The sequence below is a fragment of the Sminthopsis crassicaudata genome, chromosome 1 (assembly GCF_048593235.1).
Source record: "Sminthopsis crassicaudata isolate SCR6 chromosome 1, ASM4859323v1, whole genome shotgun sequence".
Lineage (NCBI taxonomy): Eukaryota > Metazoa > Chordata > Mammalia > Dasyuromorphia > Dasyuridae > Sminthopsis > Sminthopsis crassicaudata.
The window spans coordinates 618,699,734-618,722,626 of record NC_133617.1 but is presented as its reverse complement, the minus strand read 5'-3'; the positions used below and the strand labels follow the sequence as shown (position 1 = coordinate 618,722,626).

General features: G+C 33.7%; 1 protein-coding gene across 2 annotated transcripts in view; it reads right to left on the bottom strand.

The window, feature by feature from the left end:
- C6 (complement C6) overlaps positions 1-22,601 on the bottom strand; it is a 66,834-nt gene extending 44,233 nt beyond the window's left edge. Inside the window, exons 1-5 of one of the 2 annotated variants that reach the window (XM_074282590.1) lie at positions 22,513-22,601; positions 16,246-16,413; positions 12,061-12,217; positions 9,616-9,760; positions 4,644-4,785 (exon numbers count right to left, since the gene is read on the bottom strand). In XM_074282590.1, coding sequence (XP_074138691.1) covers positions 4,644-4,785; positions 9,616-9,760; positions 12,061-12,217; positions 16,246-16,388 — 587 coding nt within the window. In that variant the 5' untranslated portion in view covers positions 16,389-16,413; positions 22,513-22,601. The remainder of the gene's footprint in view (positions 1-4,643; positions 4,786-9,615; positions 9,761-12,060; positions 12,218-16,245; positions 16,414-22,512) is intronic. The other variant, XM_074282591.1, reaches the window with a different exon arrangement.
- Between the last annotated feature and the right edge of the window lie 292 nt (positions 22,602-22,893).

Below are 22,893 nucleotides of genomic sequence, written 5' to 3'. Positions count from 1 at the left end.
AAGTTAATCTATTACAAAGATCTCTATCTTTAAAAAAGAATCATCTGATATTTTATGGAACTCTTTGTAAAAGCTATGTGTACTATAACCATGGTTATAGTTTTCCTCATCTACCCATTAATAGCCCTGTCACAAAAGGACCTTTTTTATGAAATTATGCTGATTCTGTAAGTAAATCTTCCCTTTCTAGATATGAGCTTTCTCTTTAATGATTTATTAATTAATAGGATTAATTAAGATCAAGCTCACTGCCCTATAGGATATAGACTCTGTTCTTTTCTGTTCTTTTTGGAAAATCAGGACAATATTTATCCTTCCTCAATATTCTGAGACTTCTCCCATTTTCCATAATCCTTCATATATTAAAAAAAATCATATCTGCCAGTTCGCAAGAACACAATTATAGTGATTTCAATTTACTAAGATAATTTAGGTACTCTCTTAATGCATCTTTATTTATCTTGGTTATGATTGATCTTTCAGTCATTTTTGTTCTGTTATTTCTAGTACAAAGGTCATTCTCCTAAATAAAAAAGGGAGTAAAATCATAACTAAATACCTGTGCTCTCTCTCCATGGTCAAGCACCTAAAGCAAAGTTCTTTTTTAAGGTTCCTTTTTTTTTTCCTAACAGAATTTAAAACAAATCTCTTTTCATTGTCCTTATCATCCCTCACACTCTTCAGTTCAGAATGCATTTTATTATTGATGAAACTCTATTTATAGAATTTTGGCCTTTCTCCCATTGTAAACTTCAAAACCAAAACCCAAAAACAAACAAACACACCTAAATTGTCTATAGAGTTCCCTGTGTGGACAGCATTAAACTCTTCAGGGAAACGGCATTTTCCCTTCTCATTAGAATTCTTTCCCTTTCTGATTTCAGACTTTCATTCTTGGTCATTTTCTAACTTGTCTGGGCTGATTTCCCCTGTAGACTTAGTCAGAAGGATATAACCTATTTTTCTCTAGCTTTTTCGAAATTGAATTTCCTAAAAATCTCTTGGATTTGTCAACTAATGCCTGAGTTTCACCTTTTTCTCTATCACAAACTCTAGGAAGGAGTTGTTTGTTCCCTCCTCTACAATTCCATCATGTTCACCTCAGATACCAATTCTTCTTTCTTTATACAAGAATCAGAACAAAAACATAATGTTCCTTTATCAGTTCCTTCATCTTTTGAAGGATGAAATGATTACTAAAGCAAATCAAGAAGTTATTAGAAATTCTTCTTTTTGCAGAAAGAGAGCTCTAGATTTCTATATAAAATGAAGTCACCCATCTCTATTATTTTATGTCTCTGTACCTTACTTGTGCTCTGTTTTCCCAAATTCTATATATGCTTTTTATTCCTGTAGAGATAAATGTTCCAATGATAAAATGAATGCTATTTTTATTTATTAATCTTAACCTAAACACTTTCCATTATGCTTTCTTCCACTTGTTCCTAGATTTTCTCACATGAATATACATTAGAATCTGCCAGGCAAAAATATTGAATATGAAGCTGGAATTACAATCAAGGTTAGCTGAGTTAAAATCTTGCTTCAGAATATATTATTTATATGATTTTGGAAGCTTTTAATTTCTGTCAGTCCCAGTTTCTTTATCTGTATAATGGGGGAATTATAGTGCCTATCTCACAAGATTACTGAAAAGATCAAGTGATAAAATGTAAAACAATTTTCAAAACTTAAAGTGCTATAGAAATGTTAACCATTACAATAATAATATAATGTCTAATTTCATACCTTACAACTTCCACTATTCTTTTTCTTTCATTAAGGTATACCCATTAACAGTTGTGGTTCAATCATGGTTTACACCTCACAAAATCTTAAAAATGTCTATAAGGTCAAATTTGCCTCATAATAGATATGTACCTCTAGGTCTTCATGTTTGTTACCTAAATTTTTGTTATAAGGTCAAATTTGCCTCATAATAGATATGTACCTCTAGGTCTTCATGTTTGTTACCTAAATTTTTGTTATCTGTGTTTCGACATTCTGGTTCCTTTTTAGATTTTGAGGTACAGCTGTTGATACAGCTTTGCAGTTTGACTTTGAGTTCAAATCCAGTCTCAATCACCTACTAGCTATGTGACCCTGGACAAGTCATTTATACCTGTTTGCCTCAGTTTCCTCAAATTTAAAATGGGGGCCAGGATAGCACCTACTAATCTGGCTTATTATGGAGATCAAATCAGATAATAATTGTAAAACACTCAGCACAGAGTTCAGCCCTTAGTAAATATTTAATAAATGTTTATTCCTTTGTTAAGTGTTGAGATGGGTGACCTAGCAAGTAAATGGCATAGTTAGAAGAGCCCTGGACTAAGATTCTAAAGAACTGAGTTGCACTTCAAGCTCTGCCATTTATAAGCTGTGCTCCCGAGCCTCAATCACTAAACTTATTGAGCTCTTGTGAAATGGGGAGGATATTATATATCTTCAGTCTCATAAAGTTGCTGTGAAGATCGTGTGAAGATAACGTGTGTGTGTGTGTGTGTGTGTGTGTGTGTGTGTGTGTGTGTGAGAGAGAGAGAGAGAGAGAGAGAGAGAGAGAGAGAGAGAGAGAGAGAGAGAGAGAGAGAGAGAGAGAGAGAGAGCGCTGTGGTTGAATCTGTCTTTGATGCTTTCTATTTTTGTGAATTTGGGCAAGTCATTTAATCTATTTGGCCTTCAGTTTCCTCTTCCTTAAAATTACTAGTTTGGACTTAATTACCATTGAAGTGTCTTCCTGCTCTAGAGACATGATGATATAAATGCAACATTGAATGGGATGGGCAGTAAGTGCAATTTTGGAGCAAAGAAATTCCTGTCAGCTGTTCCCAAACTAAACCCTCAAAGTCAGTATTGAAAGGATGGGGCTAGAGGCAACTAGATGATGCAGTGGATAAAGCATTGGCCCTGAAATTAGGAGAATTTGAGTTCAAATCTCATCTCAAATGGCTAAGAATTATTAAGTGTGTAGTCCTGGACAAGTCACTGAATCCCAATTGCCTCACCAAAATCAAACAAAAAAAGGATGGGTTTGTCCCTGGAATTGTAATCCTTTGAGTGGCAAGAATTTTCAGGGCAAATATTTTGCTGCATTATTGCTAGGTAATCACTTGAAAGCAAACAAGAATGCATCATCATTCCATTATTATTCTTCTACTTATCATACTAGATAACCCTTACTTTTTTGCTTCCTAATTACTTCTCACAACTACGGCAAGTGAGGAAGCCTGGCATTTCATCCTAACATATGCATACTTATAATTTTAAAATGCACTAAGCAAAAAACAAAATAAAATGAAATTGCTACACTATGTAAATTATCTCCAAGATTGCCTCTGGCTCTAAATCCTATGAAAGAGGAAAAAAGGGAGCTACTCTGGAATCAAAGGTCCTAGGGCAGAGTTGTATTCACTCTATTGTAAAGTTTTCAGTGTGAGCATTTACACTTCAGAAATTGGCAAACACTATAAATCAGAGTTTGATTTAATTGCTCTATGGATTTTCTAGACTTAAAGTCATGTTGAAAATGTTAATACACTAATTCCACTTAAAAATGTATCTTGCATTTAAAAAATCCAAGTTTCTAGATCAACTCACTGTGTAACTTCAGACAAATCACTTCAGAGACTTTTAGTTGGAAAGTACTTTGACAATGGTATGAGCTATGTTGGAGAAAGAATCTATTTAAATGTATAATCTGCCCTCAGACCTTAAATAATGATGAATTCTTTATTAATCAAGGCAGCCCATTCCAGTTTTGGAAAGCTAGGATCATTAAAAAGTTTTCTCTTATATCCAGAGATATGCTGATTCTCCAACCCCTCAGAATGTTTTTAATTTTAATTTACATTATAATTTTTCCATCTCTTTCTAAAATCTAGATAATCAACAAATCAATACATTTCCAATGTGTAAATGTTTACAGTGAATAAATTACAGAACAATGAATTTGTAAGCCCTTCATGAGCTGGCTCCAGCACAACCATGAAATTACATTAAAATTAAATAAGTTTACTTCTGTAATTTCTATCTGTTTACTCTAGTTCTGCCCTTTGGGGACAAATGGAAGTCTCTAATCCCTCTTTTTTAAGTATTCAAAGTTGGTTATCATCTCTGGGATAAATCAAAACAAATAATTTATACAGTTTCTTCCTACCTTAAGATCCTAAGATTCTTCTACTGGCTCTTGTTCCCAAACTAAACCCTCAAAGTCAATCCAATCTGATATTGATATTGGAATAGCCAAATATGCTTAGACTCTGTTGCATGGCTGCTGCTAATCTTCACAATAGCAAATCTTCAATGAAATCATTAAGATTTAAGACTGGAGGAAGGATCTCCTTGTCTCTATACACTCCTCTATGGGACTGGACCAAGGGTCCAATTACTACACATGGTATTTATGGGCCCATCTAGAAATGAGGGGATTGAACTGTGGGATCATCCACCTGGTTCTAACATCGCCAGCATTCTAGAACAGCCAAGGTGTGGTCATGGATGCCAAATGAGAGTGTGAAGAGAGTTAGTGGGAATTAAGTGTGTGGGGGGGTGTTTTCAACAAATATTTGCCCCATTTCACTTCTAGCTCTATATTTCTGTGATTCCCTCTACACAAAAATGGTAAAAATTATTAAGTTACATACCCATTTCCCATTAGCTGCACACTTGGAATAGGTTGATACACTCTATTGCACACTCTTTTCTTTCTATCACAATCCTTTTCATCTGAACTATCTCCACAGTCATTTTCTCCATTGCATAACAAGTTCATGGCAATACATCGACCTGTTTTGAGGAAAAGAGAAATATCATGTAACAAAATACTTTAATATATGTTTTTTAAAAAGATTTGCTATTTAAATTTGGGCTACAAATGCTCCCAAGGCTAAATATGTGGAATGTTCTACTCGTTTGGTAAATAATTATAAAAATTTTCTAGAAATAGAGCAATAAATGATAAACTGATTTTTCTCATTTTTTCCTAAGAGCCTACTGACATCTGAAGTACCAATCCAAAGATTTATTTTACTTTGTTAGAAGGTGAAGTGAATTTAAAATCTTCTCATTGTATTAAACAATAGAAAAAACATTACTTTCTTAGAGGGGAAAACACATACTTCTGCTTTATTATATTCCTAGATAACAGAATTAAGCTCACTAAATTATTCTTATTGTTTTTCCTAGGACAATGAGAGATTAAATTCTTATTTATGACTACCAGACAAATAGTACTGAGGAACTATTGATAGAGACAATTGTAGGTTGACATATAAATTACTGAAAAGATGAATACCAGGAAAAATGAGCAGGGGTTGCCCCTTCATGAAACTGATTAAGATCAATGACCATAAAAACCTAGGTAAGTTATAGGTCACAGAAGAAAACTAAAAATATTTGGTTTCATCAGCAGAATTGACTAATCATTCAAGTAATGAGGATGATTTTTTAATAAAGAATATATAATATCTTCATTTACTGCAATAATTAGAAAATTCTGATGAAATAGTCTTTGTTAACTAGAATTTTCCAGAAAATTTCAGTTCTTGTTTTAAAACTTTCTAAAGTGTACTTCCAACCTCTGTAAGGAGAATGTAGTAAGGCTTTCTTGGATAAGTCAAACTCTTATAAGAAAATACTATTATTTGAAAATTAGTTTTCATTTTACAAGCTATACATACAGAGGTTATAAAATATTATGCTTATTTATATAAATACCAAGACACACTGAAAAAAATTTGCTTTATTTTTAAATAACAAACTTCATTTCATTTTGGAATAAGAGAAATATGAAGAGTTAGCATGGCATAGTGGACAGGGACCTAGTCGGATTCTGGAAGATATGGGTTTAAATTTTTGTCTCTGACAAATACATATGTGGCCATAGACAAGTCACTCAATTTCTCAAAATCCCAGGTAATTATGTAAGCTGAGTATGTAGGGGTCCCAGAACCTGGGACAAATTCATGTGAGAGTAGATGGAAGTGTTCTTCCAGAGAGTTTGGTCTGTCACCCTTCTGGGATTGAAAGTGAAAAGGAAGGCTGCAAGGAGAGAGATCTTCTACTTATAACTGTAATTTTAGGGGAAAGAGGGCAGCTCTCTCTCTCCTTTACTCCTCAGAAATCAGATCTTAGAAAATCAAGGTCTTAGCTGTTCTGATCTCATAATGCCTTCATCAATAAAGCTATAAACTATAAATGAAATATTGGTGTGTATAAGTTAAAGGAACTTCAACATAAGTTGTTCCCTATAGCTAGGAAATCTCAGGTCAAGAACACTTTCCTACACACACACACACACACACACACACACACACACACACACACATACACACACACAAAGAAAAATATTTTTGGTAAAGAAGATAACTAAAAGATTGAGGGACTTTTTTTTTAAGTATAAAACCCTGAAAAAATATGATTGTGATTATATCAGAATGTAAGTGAAATTGTATAAACCTCATTGGCCTTGGCATCCTGAGCTATTATCCCTGGTCTAGCACTTATTAACTCTGTGACTATAGGTGAGCCTCTTCTGTTCTCTAGACTTCACTTTATTCAATTAAAAAATGAAGATCATAATATCATAATAAGCTAACAACTAGCATTTTACATCATGTATACTTTGTGCCAGTAACTATGCTAAGTACTTTACAATGAATGTTCCATTTGGTCCCCACAACAACCTTGGAAGTTTGGTGCTATTGTTAAGTTCATTTTACAAATGGGGAAACTGAGGTAAATGAAGGGTGTTTTGTTTTGTTTTGTTTTGTTTTAAGTGGCTTGTCCAGAGTCAAACAGCTTCCAGATGTTTGAGACAGGTCTCAGGTACTCTTGACTCCACGATCAGCATTCTATCCATTGAACCACCCTGCTCTTAATATTAATCATAAGGATGTTGTGATATGTATTTTGAACTGTGAGATGTTATAGAGATATCAATTATCTGGCAGAGGTATGAACTGAATGGTTTGTGTAGAATCATCACCAATGATGTCTTGTAGGCAGTGAAATTAAGATTTCAGAATCCTCATAAAAACACAAGAAATTCCATCCATTGAATAGCCCAGGTGCTAACTAATGACTAATTCTATAGTTTTTTTTAAAGGTTATTTCAAGTAGGCAGAGATTAAGGATGAAAAGAGCACATTTGGAGAGAATTTATCCTGTGGAAAAAATGTCAGGAAGAATGATGCAGAATAAAAGCGTAATTATCACCAATTAAAGGCCAAACCATGGGGCTGGAACCCCTACATTATGGAGAACATATGCCCTTTAAGAATTCACATCAAGATAAATTATGATAGACTTAGCTGTTCTCAGAAATATATTGATCCAAGACAATTCCAATAAACTTGGGATGGAAAATTCCATCTGCATCCATAGAGAGAATTACAGAGACCAAATACAGATTGAAATATATTATTTTCACCTTTTTTGTTTGCTTTTTTGTGTTTTTTCTTTTTTTTTTTTTTTAATAACGTGACTTATATGGAAATATGTTTAAAATGATTGTACAGGACAAAGAATTCATATCAAGAAATTGGGTGATACAGTTGTAACACACCTAACTTTCTCATACTAACTCATTATAGATTTGTCGATGAAGGTATTTAAAATTGTTTGTGAACCTGCTTATATAATTGATTTAAATAATCTCTGGAAATGGTGGAGGTGAAAGCATTTATTAAGCACCTACTGTACTGTACTATGTGTAGCATTTTACAAATATCACATTTAATCTTCACAAGAAGCTCTAGAATTAAGTATTATTATTAGTCTCATTTTAAGATTGAGGGAATTAAGAGGTTCACACAGAGGTGTCGGGGTGGGATTTAACCTCAAGGTTTCCTGATGCTCAGCCTTCTTTTCACTGTAACACCCACTTACTTCTAATGATGATACATTTAATTTGCTTATTATTTGCTATGTCAAGAAGTACTCCTTTGATTTTTAAAAAAATAAATGTGCTGAATGACATTTGTGGTATAACTTATAGTGTTATTGAGTTGCCTGGAGAAACTAAGGAGTTAAATGACTTTCCCAGGTCCAGAGAGCCAGTTTGCATCTATAGAGAGACTTGAACCTGGTCTTCCTGATCCTTGAACAGCTCTGTATCTACCATGTCATGTTGTGTCAAACTTCCTTATTATTTGTCTAAAATAATCTTCTTTTTAAGCTTCAAAAACTGCTTTATGTTTCTAACATTCCTAGATTAAGTGATCAGCTTCTTACTCTATATCCTTGTTATCCTTCCTTCCCTTTATGGATTTCCATTGATATCCAGAAAGGAAGCTAATTTTACCAGCTTGAATTCCAACACAAACTTAAAAGTACTGAAGGGATATATTATTTATTTTATTTTATTTTATTTTTTGAGGCTGGGGTCACTCAGCTAGGAAGTGTTAAGTGTATAAGACCAAATTTGAACTCGGGTCCTCCTGAATTCAAGGCTGGTGCTCTATCCACTGCACCACCTAGCTGCCCCCTGAAGGGATATATTAAATTGATTACTATTTTAGAATTATTCCCTAGAGGAAGATATATATGTTATTAAGTAATTATATAAATATATACATATGGAAATCAAACAACAAAATTCTTTTTAAATGAATATACAAGAACTTGGAGAAGATTTACACAGTGGAGGATTTTCAGTTATGAAAGGGACAGTAAATGATTTGCCCAGAATCATACAGTTATTGACATCAGATTTGAATTCACATCTTCCTAATTAATTCCAGAACTAGCACAATATTTACTGTGCCACTTACTGATACTAGATGTTCACATACTTCATGGACAAGTTAATTAATCTCCCAGGGTCTCAATGGACTTTATAGTGTTACAAATAACAGAGAAATTATAGATCTGCATCTGTAGAAGGACTTTCTACATGAAGTATTCTCTACACCAATGAAATCATAGTTTCAGAACCATTTTCCCCATCAAAAAACAAACACAGATTTTATATACCAAGTAAATGTTCACCAGAGTAGTCACCTTAGGAAGTCATGTATTTATTCCAGTGACATTTCCATTGTACAAGTCATTTCTATATTGTTTATTTTTAAATTGCCTTCATGGTTAGTTTATAATCCACACAAGATAATCAGTCATGTTGTTTTCTAAAACTGTATATATTTAGTATTCTTGTGTGCCTGCACTTTTTTAAACTTACAACAAAGTTTTCAAATAATTTTATTAATTTGATGGCTTTTCTTCCACCTATCTCCTAATTTCTGACTACCCAGATGTGACTTATAAATAGGAGCACATCTTTTATGGCAATCTTGTCTTCCTCCTCACCCTTTCCTTGGTCTGCCTCATTGGGCAATATCACAAGAAGTGATTTGGCCTTGAAACATGTTATATAATAGAATCAGGAAGCCTGAACAAGATGATTATAACCTGAAAGCTTCCATTTAACACATGAACACCTTGATAATCAGTAGGATATTGCAGTGGGGATATTTTTTTGTTTGCATTAAAAATTTTTTTTTTTCAAATGTGATCAAGACTTCTGACAGATAACATTTATAAAAAGTAAACCAGAATGATTTTTATTAGATCTATTTCTCTAAGTTAGCAATAACACTAGAGAAAAAAGTACATTACCATTGTCACATTTGAATTTGTTCTTGCAATCAATGTCTTCTATATTGCACAATTTTGTTGGATAACATTTTTTGGATTCCACCAGCTGCTCCATACATGGCTGTCCCCCAAATTGTGAGGGACGCAAGAGGGATCGCACTTGAAACTGAAAGGGAAGCAGAGGATTATGAGGGACTCTTTATTACTGCCCAGATCCCAAAATATCATATCACTTGCTCACTGGGGCAGTATGATTCCAAAGAATTATTAGTCCATAGACTTGAGCTCTTAATCCTTAACAGGTCAGTGACTTCTTAGGATATTAAGAAAACTGTTTTCTCAGTGTGACTCAGTTTCTTTGTCAGTTAAAGTGGTAATGATAATTTTGTGAGAAAAGCGTATAATGAAATGAGGAGAACTGAATTCTCTGGATAACTACTGAAATTGTCTTTACTTCATGTCCGTTATGATTTCATGGCTTCCATGGCTTTCCATCACAGAAAGGCAATGAAGGGGAGAAGAACAGTGAAAATGATGTCAGAAAACCTGGATTCTTATCCCAGTTTTGGTACTTACTAACTGTATGACTGTAGGTAAGTCACTTGCCCTCTTTGCCATTCAATTTCCTCATCTATAAAATGAAGAGCTTGAACATTTTAGAAATCCCTTTCTGTTTTGAAAATTATGATGCCAGTCTAATATCTGTCACTAACTTTTTGTTGTTTGTTTTTTGTTATTTAGACAATTGGGATTATGTGACTTACCTAGGGTCACACAACTAGGAAGTATTGTATCTAAGGTTGGATTTGAATTCAGGTCCTCCTGACTTCAGGGCCAATGCTCTATCTACCATGTCATCTAACTACCCGTATCCCTAACTATTTGTGTCACTTTGGGCAAGTGATGAAACATTTTAGTGCCTCAGTTTACTCATCTGCAGAATGAAACATTTGCATCTGTAAGATTCCTTTCAGTCTAAAGTCCTTTGATTATACAGCAGAACAAATTGTACATATTTATCAAGTTTTCTAACCATGTGCAGGAGATCTCAAACTACATCCTGTGGGCGACATGCGGCCTGCTGAGGACGTTTATGTGGCCCGCCTGGTTATGGCAAATGGGCTAAGGGTAGAGACAGAGTGTGAGCTTTTGTTTTTCTATAGTCCGGCCCTCCAACAGTTTGAGGGACAGTGAACTGGCCCCCTATTTAAAAAGTTGGAGGACCACTGATGTAAAGCATTGGCTAACTTTCTCCTGTCTTGTGAATATCATGAGCTTATAAATAGGAAAAAAAACTTTATAGTTTTTTGGAAGAAAGGCAGAGGAAAAAATCCTTTTGTCATGTCATAGTGCCTACCTGGAAAACAATTATGTTTATAATTTTCCTTATATTGAATGGATTATGTATTACTTTTATAAATGCAACCTGGTTATAGTATAGAATATCTTTAATATGTTATTATATATAGTCTCTTTACTAATATTTCATTTAATTCATATTTCATATTAAATATTTTTTTGTGTTGGTACTCATTTGGGACATTGGTCTATGGTTTTCTTTCTTTGTTTTGTCTCCTATGGTTTAAGCATCAAGACCATATTTGCATTGTAAAGGAGCTGGGAATTATTCCCTTTCTAAAAATTTCTATAAATACTACATATTGTTGGAGTACATTGTTCTTTGAATGTTTGATAGAATTTCCTTGTAAATTGATCTGGCTCTGGATTTTTTCCCTATTTGGGAGCTCATTTGTAGGTTGCTTAATTTGTTTTATTTTACTTTGCCTTAAAATTTTAAATAACATTTTTTTCTGCTAATTTTAAATTTTATATTTTGTTAAATATTCATCTATTTCCTCTAATTTTTCAGTCTCATTAGCATGCAATTGGCCAAAATAGTTTCTAATAATTTCCTTTTTTTACATTTTTTATTTACATGTGAATTCTCAAATAATTTAAAATAAAATTTGGTTTAACTTTGTCTTTTTAAATCAGATTGGCTCTTTATTTTGTTAGAAAAAAATGATTTTTTGCCAAGTGTAAAATGATCAATTCATTATTCTGCTCATTCTTTTTTTGTTGTTGTTATTTAGAAATATTACTTTTCTCTAAGAGATGCTTGAATCATATTCTCTGGTACCTTTAAGTATATAATAATTTCGTTTTTTATCTTTCCTATCTGTATTTTTTGTGATAGCATGATTGCTGTCCTCTATTTTTTGTTGTTAAAAGCATGAGTTATTTTAACTACTTAACTATTTTAATTATTTAAAATTTTATATTTCAAATGTAAGCAGTTTTCTGAGCCTCAGTTTTTTCATCTACAACATTAAGGGGTTAGGTTTAATGGCCTCTAAAATAATTTCTATCTTGAAGTCTATAATCTTGTGGTCCTTTTAAACTCATTTGTTGTCTCAATAAATCAATTCTTGTGACTCCACTTTACTGTGAGTCATTTTCACCTACCTGTTTTTTAAGACAAGGATCACATTCAGACCATGGTCCAAAGTCACTCAGTTGGCAGTTGATAGGACACACTTGCTGGTTGCAGGCCCTGGATTCCCTCTTTGAACACAGCCGATCACAGTAGTTTTTTTCATAATATTCATCTTGTATTATTTGTCTGAAACCAGGAAAACAATAACAATAACAACTCCACTTAGATTGAGTCTATCCACTGTATACCATCTTTTGGAAATAAAAAATGAAATAAAAAAATTAACAGAACTTTTTTCTCATGTTGTTTTTATTAATGATTTTTTGAAAATAGCTCTGAAACATCAGTTTCTTCAGCTTCATCAGTGTCCTTAGTTTCATCAGCTCTGAAACATCACTATGGATCAGAGTGAGTGCAAATAGCAATTGTTTCTGTTTTGACTGGAAACTCTGAGGTCTTCCCCTCCTAGACTGATTCTTTTGTGAAGGCACATTAGGTCATTCTTTGCCTCTGTTCTCACCTAGACTGTTTATTTTATTTACAGGTGTTGCCCCAGACAAACTTAGATTAAAAAGACTAAGATTTCCCACTGCATCTGGGGCCATTACCAGTTATCCTGATCTGTGTCTTGTCATTGGACTCTGATTACTGTGGAAAGGCTAATGACTTTTCACAGCTCTATCTCACTCAAATCCAATTCACTTACAAGTTAAGATGTCACCTTCCTGATGTCATTGGTCCTCTGAGAAAAAAAGACAAACAACAACAGCAGACAACAATCTCTTGAAGGAGATGGCAATCAAGTCACATGGTTTTTAGGGAAAAAAAGGAAAGTACATGGGGAAGGAAGAAGAGAATAAGAGAATGGGTCCCGTGCCCACTTGTTAACCAATGGCATTTCTATAGAGGAATTAAGAGGAAAATGATAATGGAATGGGAAGTTGTGGTTTCTTCTTAGATTGTAACAGACCTACCTGTATCATTTGTCAAGAGAATGATGTCTTAGTGTTTAGTTGACAGAAGTTTATGAATTCCAGTTTCCTGAGGAATTATTGTGACTTTAAGTTAGAGGTATAGAAATCTTCCCTGAGTTGTGTCTTAGTCTTCCTACATAGGAAATGGAGATAACACTAATTTGTCTGAATCAAATTTATGCCTTCCATTCCTTTTTATTTTCCAAAATTCTCTCACCTACAATTGTTAGAGAAATAATATTCTTTTGAATCAGAAAACTTGGATTTGCATTCTTGACTTTGTCACTTACTAATTATGCAATAATGGAATAGCCATTTAATTTTTTTTATTTTTCAATTTCTTATTGGTAAATCACAGATTATAATGCCTGAATTATCAACATCATAGGCTTAAAATCTTTTAAAAGCACATTTGATATGCAGAGCTTTATTCCAATGACTGGGAAAGAAATAAAATCCAAATAATTCATGGTTTCTGCCCTCATGGAGGTTGCTATCAAAGTGCATAAGACATAAGTATATATAATATTCACAAATATTAGTTAACATAAATATGAGAAGTACAGACATTGTGGAATATCAGGTGAACAAGCAGCAAGGATTTATTAAATGCTTACTGAAGGTCAAGAATTATGTTAAAATCTAAAGATTCAACAATAAAACCAAAAAAATGTCATTTGTCAATGAATTTATATTCTAATCAAGTAGAAAATATGTACAGCTATAGGTATATGTAGGACAGTTAAAAACAATAACTAGCATTTCTATAGTATTAACTATCATTTAGTACTTTACAAATATTATTTCATTTGATTCTCATAACAACTCTGGGAGGTAAGTGCTATTTCTATCTCAATTGTACTATTGAAGAAACTGAGGCAAACAAATGTCACTTACCCAAGATCATATAGCTAGTGAGTGTCTAAGGCTGGATATGAATTCAATGCTTTCTGACTCCAAGCTGAGTACCTTATCACTGCACTCCTTGACATATCAGATACAAAATAACCTCACAGAGGAGTTTGTGCACAAAGTTACACTTGATGTGAATTGTGAAGGAAAGAAAGAGTTCTAAGAGGAGGGAGAGCATTCCAGGCATAGACTATAGCTAGTTTAAAGGCATGGAAATGAGAAATAAAGAATCAATCATGAAAAACAGGAAATAGACCATTGTGGCTAAATGATAGAGAGCAGAGAGGGCAGGTAATATGTAAGATAACTGGAAAGGTAAAAAGAAGTCAGATTGTAAAGATGTGTGAATGTCAAATGTAGTTTATATTTAATCTTATAGGCACTAAGAAAGTATAGAACTATTGAGGGCAGCTAGGTAGTACATAGGTGGAACACTGGACTTGAAATTAGGAAAGTTCTTTTTCCTGAGTTCAAATCCAGTCTCAGACACTAGCTAGCTGTGTGACCCTGGCTAGTCAATTAATCCTGTTTGCCTCAGTTTCCTTATCTATAAAATGAGCTGGAAAAAGCAAAAGCAAATCATTTTGTATCTTTGCCAAGAAAACCCCAATGGTGTCAATTAATCTTTAAACATGGCTGAAACAAGTGAACAAACAAGCAAAGACTCTATTGAGTAAAGGGATCATACGGTCAAACCTGAACTTGAGGGGTTTAAGGATTAAGTAGGAATTCACTGGATAGCTATCATATAGACACTGTTTAGAAACAGATATGGAAGATGTTATAATTCTTTGATTCTTAGCACAATTTTATAAGGTAGGCAGATTAGTATTTCTATTATGAAGGTAAGAGGAGGGAATTGGCATGTAGAGAGATAAAATCCCTTGCTGAAGACTAAGAGCTCATTTCTTTTCCTCTCATGCTTGGGACCACTCTTCTACATTGCTTTGAAGTATTTTCAAGCAGGATCATGTAAATTGGTGAACCATTGTCTCTTTGTCTGCTTCACAAAGTGATCTGGAAATGTTCTTCTCTCCTTAAGTAACTGAGAGCTCATACAATGATGCTTTCACTACTTCAGACCATTAGGATTTTATTGTCACACATTTCTTAAGTTATTACTAGTAAGTGACTTAAATAGGAAATAGATGAAAACACTGAGGAGTGTAAGAGATGTTTAATAAAGGTCTGAGTACTTCAAAGTCATAATAATTTGGATAATTAGGAGAGTTGTGTCTAAGTTTTGACTTAGTTTGTCATTAGTTTGCTATCTGACCTAGGGAAAAAATCACTTAATCTCTATTAACCTTACTTTTTTCATTTGCAAAATGAAATGATTGGATTAGATAATATCAAAAATCCCATATAATAATAGTAACATTACTAACAAGAAGAAGAGAAAGAAAAGGAAGAAGGAGGATATTATCCCCATTTTACAGATGAAAAACTTGAAGCATAGAGATGCTAAATAATAATAATAAGCATAACTTTTTTTTTCTTTTTTTTGCTGAGGCAATTGGATTTAAGTGACTTGCCCAGGATCACACAGCTAGGAAGTGTTAAATGTCTAAGATCAGATTTGAACTCAGATCCTCCTGACTTCAGGGGCTTTATTCATTGTGCCACCTAGCTGCCCCCATAACATTTCTAAAACACTTTCTATATGCCAGACATTGGGATAAGTACCTTATTATCTCATTTAACTCTCAAGAATTCTGGGGGGGTTAGTGCTATTATTATCTTCATATATAGAAACTGAAACTGGGGGAAAGAGGAAGAGGAGAAGGAGAAGAAGGGGAAGAAGAAAAGGAAAGAAGAGGAAAAAGAAGAGAAAGGAGGAGGAGGAACTAGAAGAGGAGGAGGAGGAGGAGTAGAAGAAGAAGAAGAAGAAGAAGAAGAAGAAGAAGAAGAAGAAGAAGAAGAAGAAGAAGAAGAAGAAGAAGAAGAAGAAGAAGAAGGAGGAGGAGGAGGAGGAGGAGGAGGAGGAGGAGGAGGAGGAGGAGGAGGAGGAGGAGGAGGAGGAGGAAGAGGAGGAGGAGGAGGAGGAGGAGGAGGAAAGAAGTTGATTTGCTTTGGAAATTGCTTTTTTAAGGATGGTGAAGTTAATTTTATCTCTAGGGCCTAAACCTGTGCCTTGCACAAAATAGCTATTTGATAAATATTCAATTGAATTGAATCAATGAGTGAGGTTTTATGATGAGTATTCATTTTTAGGTACCTCATACTCTCCACTTCCTTGTAATTCTATGGAATTTCTGATTATTGGCATTATTTGGGAATTTCATGAATTACCAAAGAATGGAAAAGTAGCCAAATAGTCACACCCACCTCTCTCTGCTCTGGGTTCCATAATTGCAGGAACTTGAACAACTGGACCAGGGACTCCATGGATACTTTTCACAGTAACAGGCCTGGTTTGCACCAATCAGGACACTCAATAGGATAGTGTATAATAATATGTTCTGGTTCATATTCCAGGAGTGTTAACTAATGATTCTGAATAACATAATACAGTGAAAAGTAGTCAATTAACATTTATTGTATAACTAGTATATGTCAAAAACTAGAAAAAGCATTGGAAATATTATCTCCTCTTTACAGATGAAGAATTTGAAGCACAGAGAGGTTAAATTATAATAATGATAACATTTCTAAAGCACTTTGTGCCAGGTACTGGGCTAAACACTTTACAATATTATTAGCTTATTCGATCCTCATAACAACCCGGGGAAGTAGACGCTATTGTCATCTTCATTTTATAAAAAAAGAAAGTCAGATAAATAAGGTTATATGACTTTTTCAGCATCACAAAGATAGCAAATGTCTGTGGCCAGATTTGAACCAAAGTCTTTCAAATCTCTTTGTCCAGCACTTTATACATTATATCCTCTAGCTACACTTTTCACTTTACTTGCAGATGAGATTTTCAATATTTGTTGTCGACACCCATTAAGAAGTGAGCTACTAGAGAATAGAACCATCTAACTTTTCTAATTGTATCCCTACTTAGTACACTGCTTTGCACATACTAAATCCTTAATAAAATCCATTTTCATTTATTTATTCTCAGAGTCACAGAGCTAAATCTGATCCAGAGAGACTGCTAATTGATCTCCTCCAGTGAAAATAACACCCACATGATCGCTACTGAGAACTCATTATACTTTTGAAGCTCTTAGGACAGGACATTCCAAATGCAAGACAGTATATACCTAGTTTAGGACTTTTGATCTGAACTATCCAGCATCAATAGGCATTGCCAGGATGGCAAAAGTCACTGATCTTCTGAACTTCATGGGATAAACTACAAAGCTTGCAAAACTTTAGTTCCTCTCTCCCTTTTTCTTTTTTGGTTCTTCTGCAAACACTTGAAGTTGGATGACCCCAAGTACAGCTGTATAGATCGCTTAACCCACATTTTGTGCAAATTAGGGAGGGAGAGGAAGGAGCAAAGCTTAGTATCTTCTGGAACAAGTCTTTTACCAGTCAGCCTAGGAACAAAAACCAAAAGATAACTGACTTATTCTTAGAGATCTAATCCAATGCCCTCATTTTAAAGATTAGGAAACAGATGACTCATGATATAACTAGTAAGTAACAGAGTTGGAATTCAAACTCAGATCCCCTCATAACAAAGTCAGGACATTTTCCTATTATACTAACATTAACATACAGATATCACAATTAATCTAAAACTTAAAGCTCATCATTAAGTGACATAGAATTGGATTTTGCCTTATCTGATGCTGAATACTTATGTCATTTAACTCAGTTATTTCCATCTCTTTTGAAAAATAGATTTTACAGCAAAAGTTGAATATAGAGAATGAGTTGTGGAGGGAGCATGACCCAATGATTTGAATGCATGGGAGGAAAACTTCAAATTACACTTGTGATATATTATATATTATCTACCATTATTTTTTCTGACTCTCAACTTTTTCATTTATAAAATAGGAATTAGGAAACCTATAGCAACTATCTCCTAGGACCATTGTGAAATTCAAGTGAAATAAATATGAAAAGTCCTTTGTAAATCTTAAAACATTATATGTGTTAGATACAATTTTCTGTAACAAGATCAGTTTGCTTGTTTATTGGATGCAAGAAAAAAGTAGCCTCTATTAGGATGTTATCTCTTAGATGTTAGATTATTTCTTCTCTTTGAATCTTCAGTGTTAGTAGTTCTATACCTGGTACATAGTAAGTATTTAAAAGATGCTTGCTGATTGATGTCATAGATGTAGAGATTTCATTGATATAAATAACTTTTAAATGAAGATTGTAACTCATCACTTTCTCTGCAAATTATAGTCTTATGTTGTTGTATGGAATAAGGTAAGTAAATTCCCCAGGCTCATATAGCCAATATGTATAAGAGGTGAGATTTGAACTCAGATTTTTTTTTGGCTTTAAGACTGTCTACTTAATGTGACATGTACTTCTCTTAATTTACTTCATATTTAAGTTTAATGTGATTTGTGTTTCTTTTCTGGTTCAAGTTAATATTCAGTTGAAATTTAGGAAGAACTACTTCCATAATCTGGCGTCAACTTATCTGCTTAGCATACTTTTATCCTATCTACCTTCTTGAACTGTATATGAATGAAAAAGGAATTTTTGTTATTGTTCAATTGTTTCAGGCATGTTCTACTTCTTATAACACTTGCTGCTTTCTTAGCAAAGATGCTGGAGTGGTTTGCCATTTCCTTCTCTAGCTCATTTTACAGATGGAAACTGAGGCAAACAGGAGTAAGTGATTTGCCCAGGGTCAAATAGCTAGGAAGTGTCTGAGACCAGATTTAAACTCAGGGAGATGAGTCTTTCTAACTTGGAAGGAAGGAGGAAGCATTTATTCAGTTTTTAATATGTGCAAAATGTTTTAGATAAAAAAATGCAAAAGCAAAGAGAATTTCTGATCTCAAAGGGCTTACATGTTAAAAAGGTTGTTGATATGCAAAGAGAAGAGATGATCAGGGTGTGGCATTTGGTCTGGAAATTTATAAGGCTGTTGATAAGGTTCAGAGAAGGAGTAGACTGACACAACTCATCCAGGAACAATATAGAGTCTATTTGATCATAGGTTTATGTGTCTAGAACTAATAGGGAAAGAAGAGAACAAAAAATTATGTGGCTTGACAAGGGAGCTAGCAAGGAGATAGAAAGAGAATAATGAGTAAGGTGAAGCATAGTGGCCAGGAACTTCCTGAAATAGTGGTCCAGGAAGAATTGTCACCAATCAGGAGGGCAACAGGTGGAAGTTTCTCCAGGGCAAAAAGATAGTTTTCATCTAAATATATTATATTAGTCAGTTTTCCTTCAATGATATCAATGTCATTTCTTGCTTCTGACCTATCCCTCATACTTAAAATCTATTCCTTCACAACTTTCATCAAAGTCTAATTCACTTGTTCAGTCATGTCTAACTCTTCATGACCCTACTTAGGGTTCTCTTGCAAAGATACTGGAATGTTTTGCCATTTCCTTCTCTAGCTCATTTTACAGATGAGGAAACTGAGGCAAACGAGTTTAAGTAAGTTGTTTAGGGTCACATAGGTAATACATGTCTGAGGTATTTTACTTACAGTATGGAATTTGATCATTGTACAATACAATGAGGTAGGTACTATAACAATCTCCTTTTATGTATAAGGAAACTGAAGCAGATGGAAGTTAAGCAACTTGGGTGGGCCACACAGCTAGTAAACATTTGAGGCAGGATTTGAATCCATAATTTGTTATTCCAAATCTAGCACTCTGTTCACTATACCTCCTAGTTGTTTCATTAATAAACATTTGATAATTATTTAATCAAACACATATTTAAATTATATGTATGTATATATATATATGTATAATACATGTAAAATAATATATAGAAAGTTTCTCTCCTTTGTAACACCAAGTGCAGTTGATGAATTACCTATCCCAGAGGTAGAAAGACTTGAGCTCAAATCTCATCTTAAATACTTACTAGTTATTTGATGGTGAACAAGTCACTTAATCTTGTCTGCCTGAGTTTCCTCATCTGTAAAATGAGCTGGAGAAGAAAATGGCAAAGCACTCCAGTGTCTTTGCTAAGAAAATTCCAAATTGGGTAATGAAGAGTTGTACATAACTGAATAAGTATTATATATATATATATATACATACATACACATATATACATATTTAAATATATATACACACATTCACACATACACACACACATATATATACGTACACAGAAAGAAAGAAATATATGTATATAGCTTTACATGTAATAGCTTATGTATAATATATAGCTTATATGTAAGTAAATAAATATATAGCTTTAAATATAATAGCTTATATATAATATGTAGCTTAGATGTGATTATATATAATAAATAGCTTATATATATATAAATAAAAATATCTCATTTTATCCTTACAACAACCTGGGAAAATGGGGGCTATTATTATCTTCATTTACAGACGAGGAAACAGAAACAGATAAAGGGTAAATGATTTGCTCAGAGCCACATAATCTGTAAATATCTAGGACAGAATTTGAACTCAGGCTCTTCTGGCTGCAGTTCTAGATCTACCTCATTACCTAACTGACTCAAAAGATATATCCTTTATAGAGAGCTTTAAGATTTGCTAAGCTCTATATAATTTCAAAATCATTGAATCTTCAAAACATCCCTGGAAAGTAGGTATGCTATTATCATCATCTTATCGATAAAGAAACAGAGATGGATAGATATTATCTAGTAGTAGCAGTGATAATAATAAAAATAATAACCAAGGTTGCTTGGTACTGTGCTAAGCACTTTATAGTCATGATCTCATTTGATCCTCACAATAACTCTGGGAGCTAGATATTATTATTGTCCTTATTTAACAGATGAAGAAACTGAGGTAAGCAGAAGTTAAATAACTTGTCTAGTAATCCACAGCTAAAAAGTGTCAGAGATAGGATTTGAATTCAGGACTTCCTGTCTCAATGCCATCTTTCTATCCACTGCACCAACTAGTTGCTAAGTTTGTATCTTTCTGCCATCCTGTGGTCATCTTATATTTGTGATCAATTTTGGTTGACCAAGCAGGAAAAATAATCTAAAAATTAAACACACACAAATCTAAAATTTTTCCTGATAAATTTATTCATTGGGCAAAAAGAAAATATCTGCTAGTTTGCCTTCCCTATGTTTCCTGTAAGGAAAATAAGAAATGGTCCCTGTTTTCATGGGGCTTATGGTATACATATAGAAAAAGATAATAAAAAAGCATCTTGTGTCTTTATATTACTTACAGTGATCAAAATAGGAAAACAAATTATAGTACCCCAAATAGTTGCCATCAGCTTTTGCAAAGCTAAGGAGCAATCATAAAAAAAATAGGCATATTTTATACCAATTGTTTTTTTTTAAATTTTATAATTATACATTTTTGACAGTATATATGCATGAGTAATTTTTTATACAAAATATCTCAAACAGAATTTTTGTACAATTCTTTCTAGTCTAGTGATTACTTTTCTTAGATAATTTGTGAGATGCTGCAAATTAATGTTAACTTCAAAACATCTAATTTGATGGGGTGCTAATAAAATAGTTAATTAGGAGGTATCTCCTTATATAATGTTTCACTGTTGTGAGAAAGGAAAAATGTTTTATGTAAAAATAAAAAGATTTTATTAAAACCAAGATTTCCTACCTTCACTCTCCTACCCCCTGGCTACAAGTTTTCAATGTTGCAGTTCAGCAAACCATTAAATAGGCTTAGTTCTTCACATATTCTTCTCTAACAGATCTAAACATTTGATTTATCTTAAATTTCATATGGCACTTTGCATAGAGATCAGCAACAGGCTGAGTACATCTCTCTGAGGAGTAGGGAAGGAAGTTAAAATAAGTACAAAACAGAGAAGAAAACTTGGTTAGAATAATCAGGTTTTTACAGAATTGTTCCAGTTTGCCATTCCAAATTCTCTTGAATTCCTCACAAAGTTCTGAAGACAAATTCCCATGCTACCTCAGCTTTAAAAATAATAGGGAAACAGAAACCTATATAATATTTATTTGGAATATTTACTCACATGGCCACAAAGCAATCCCATTAAGTTGGGCTGGAGAGTGGGTTTTAACTGGCTCTAGTCCCTAGTGTCCTTCTCTCCAGCTCAGAATTTAGAGCTAGAAATGCATTTATAAAACAACTAGTCCTAGCACTTCATTTTACAGCTGAAGAAACTGAGGTTCAGAGAAATTTGCTACTTGGCCCAAGTCAGACAATGAGTGAATAAGTAACACAGCCTAAATTTAAACCTGACTGATTCTAAAAACTGTTTTCCACTCCATTGTGGTAACATTTTGGGAGTAGAATTGCTATATTTTCTTTTCTTTTCTTTTCTTTTTTTTTTTAATCTCTTTTCCCCCTCAATGATAAAGTTCTGTTAAATGCTGCTTAGGATGGAGACTTCAGGTCCAGGTTTTAGGAGAAACCTGGGATTAAGCAATTTGTGTGTTTTTCGTTTAGAACCTCAGGCAAATCAGGCACCACAGTTTAAATGTAATGCTTGTATAGTAATATATTTAACCATCCTACACCTTTGAAGCTTGAGGAACTTACCTGATATTTCCCCTGATTTAAGGCAAGTCCTTTCTTATTCTCTAGGGTGTCCAAAGTGGCAGCTACATTCAGGTCCATGTCCTTGTCCATAAAAAGGTTAAAGGTCTTCTGATAATCTTATGACAACAACATTTCACAAGATTGAAAGTGAAAGAATCCCCAAGGCCACTCACCTCTAGGCAGAATCCTGTGAATGAGAAAACTCTAATGCTCAGTGCTTAAGCAATGATCAAAATAGCTGTGACTGACTGCTAGCTAATATCCTCTAATGTCATCACTGGAGCTAAAGTCCTTATCAGGAGGGCTGCCAAAACAGTCAACTGATTCCTTAAAACTCTTTAAAATTATCCACTCCAAATGCAGGAGTGGTCAGGGATATGA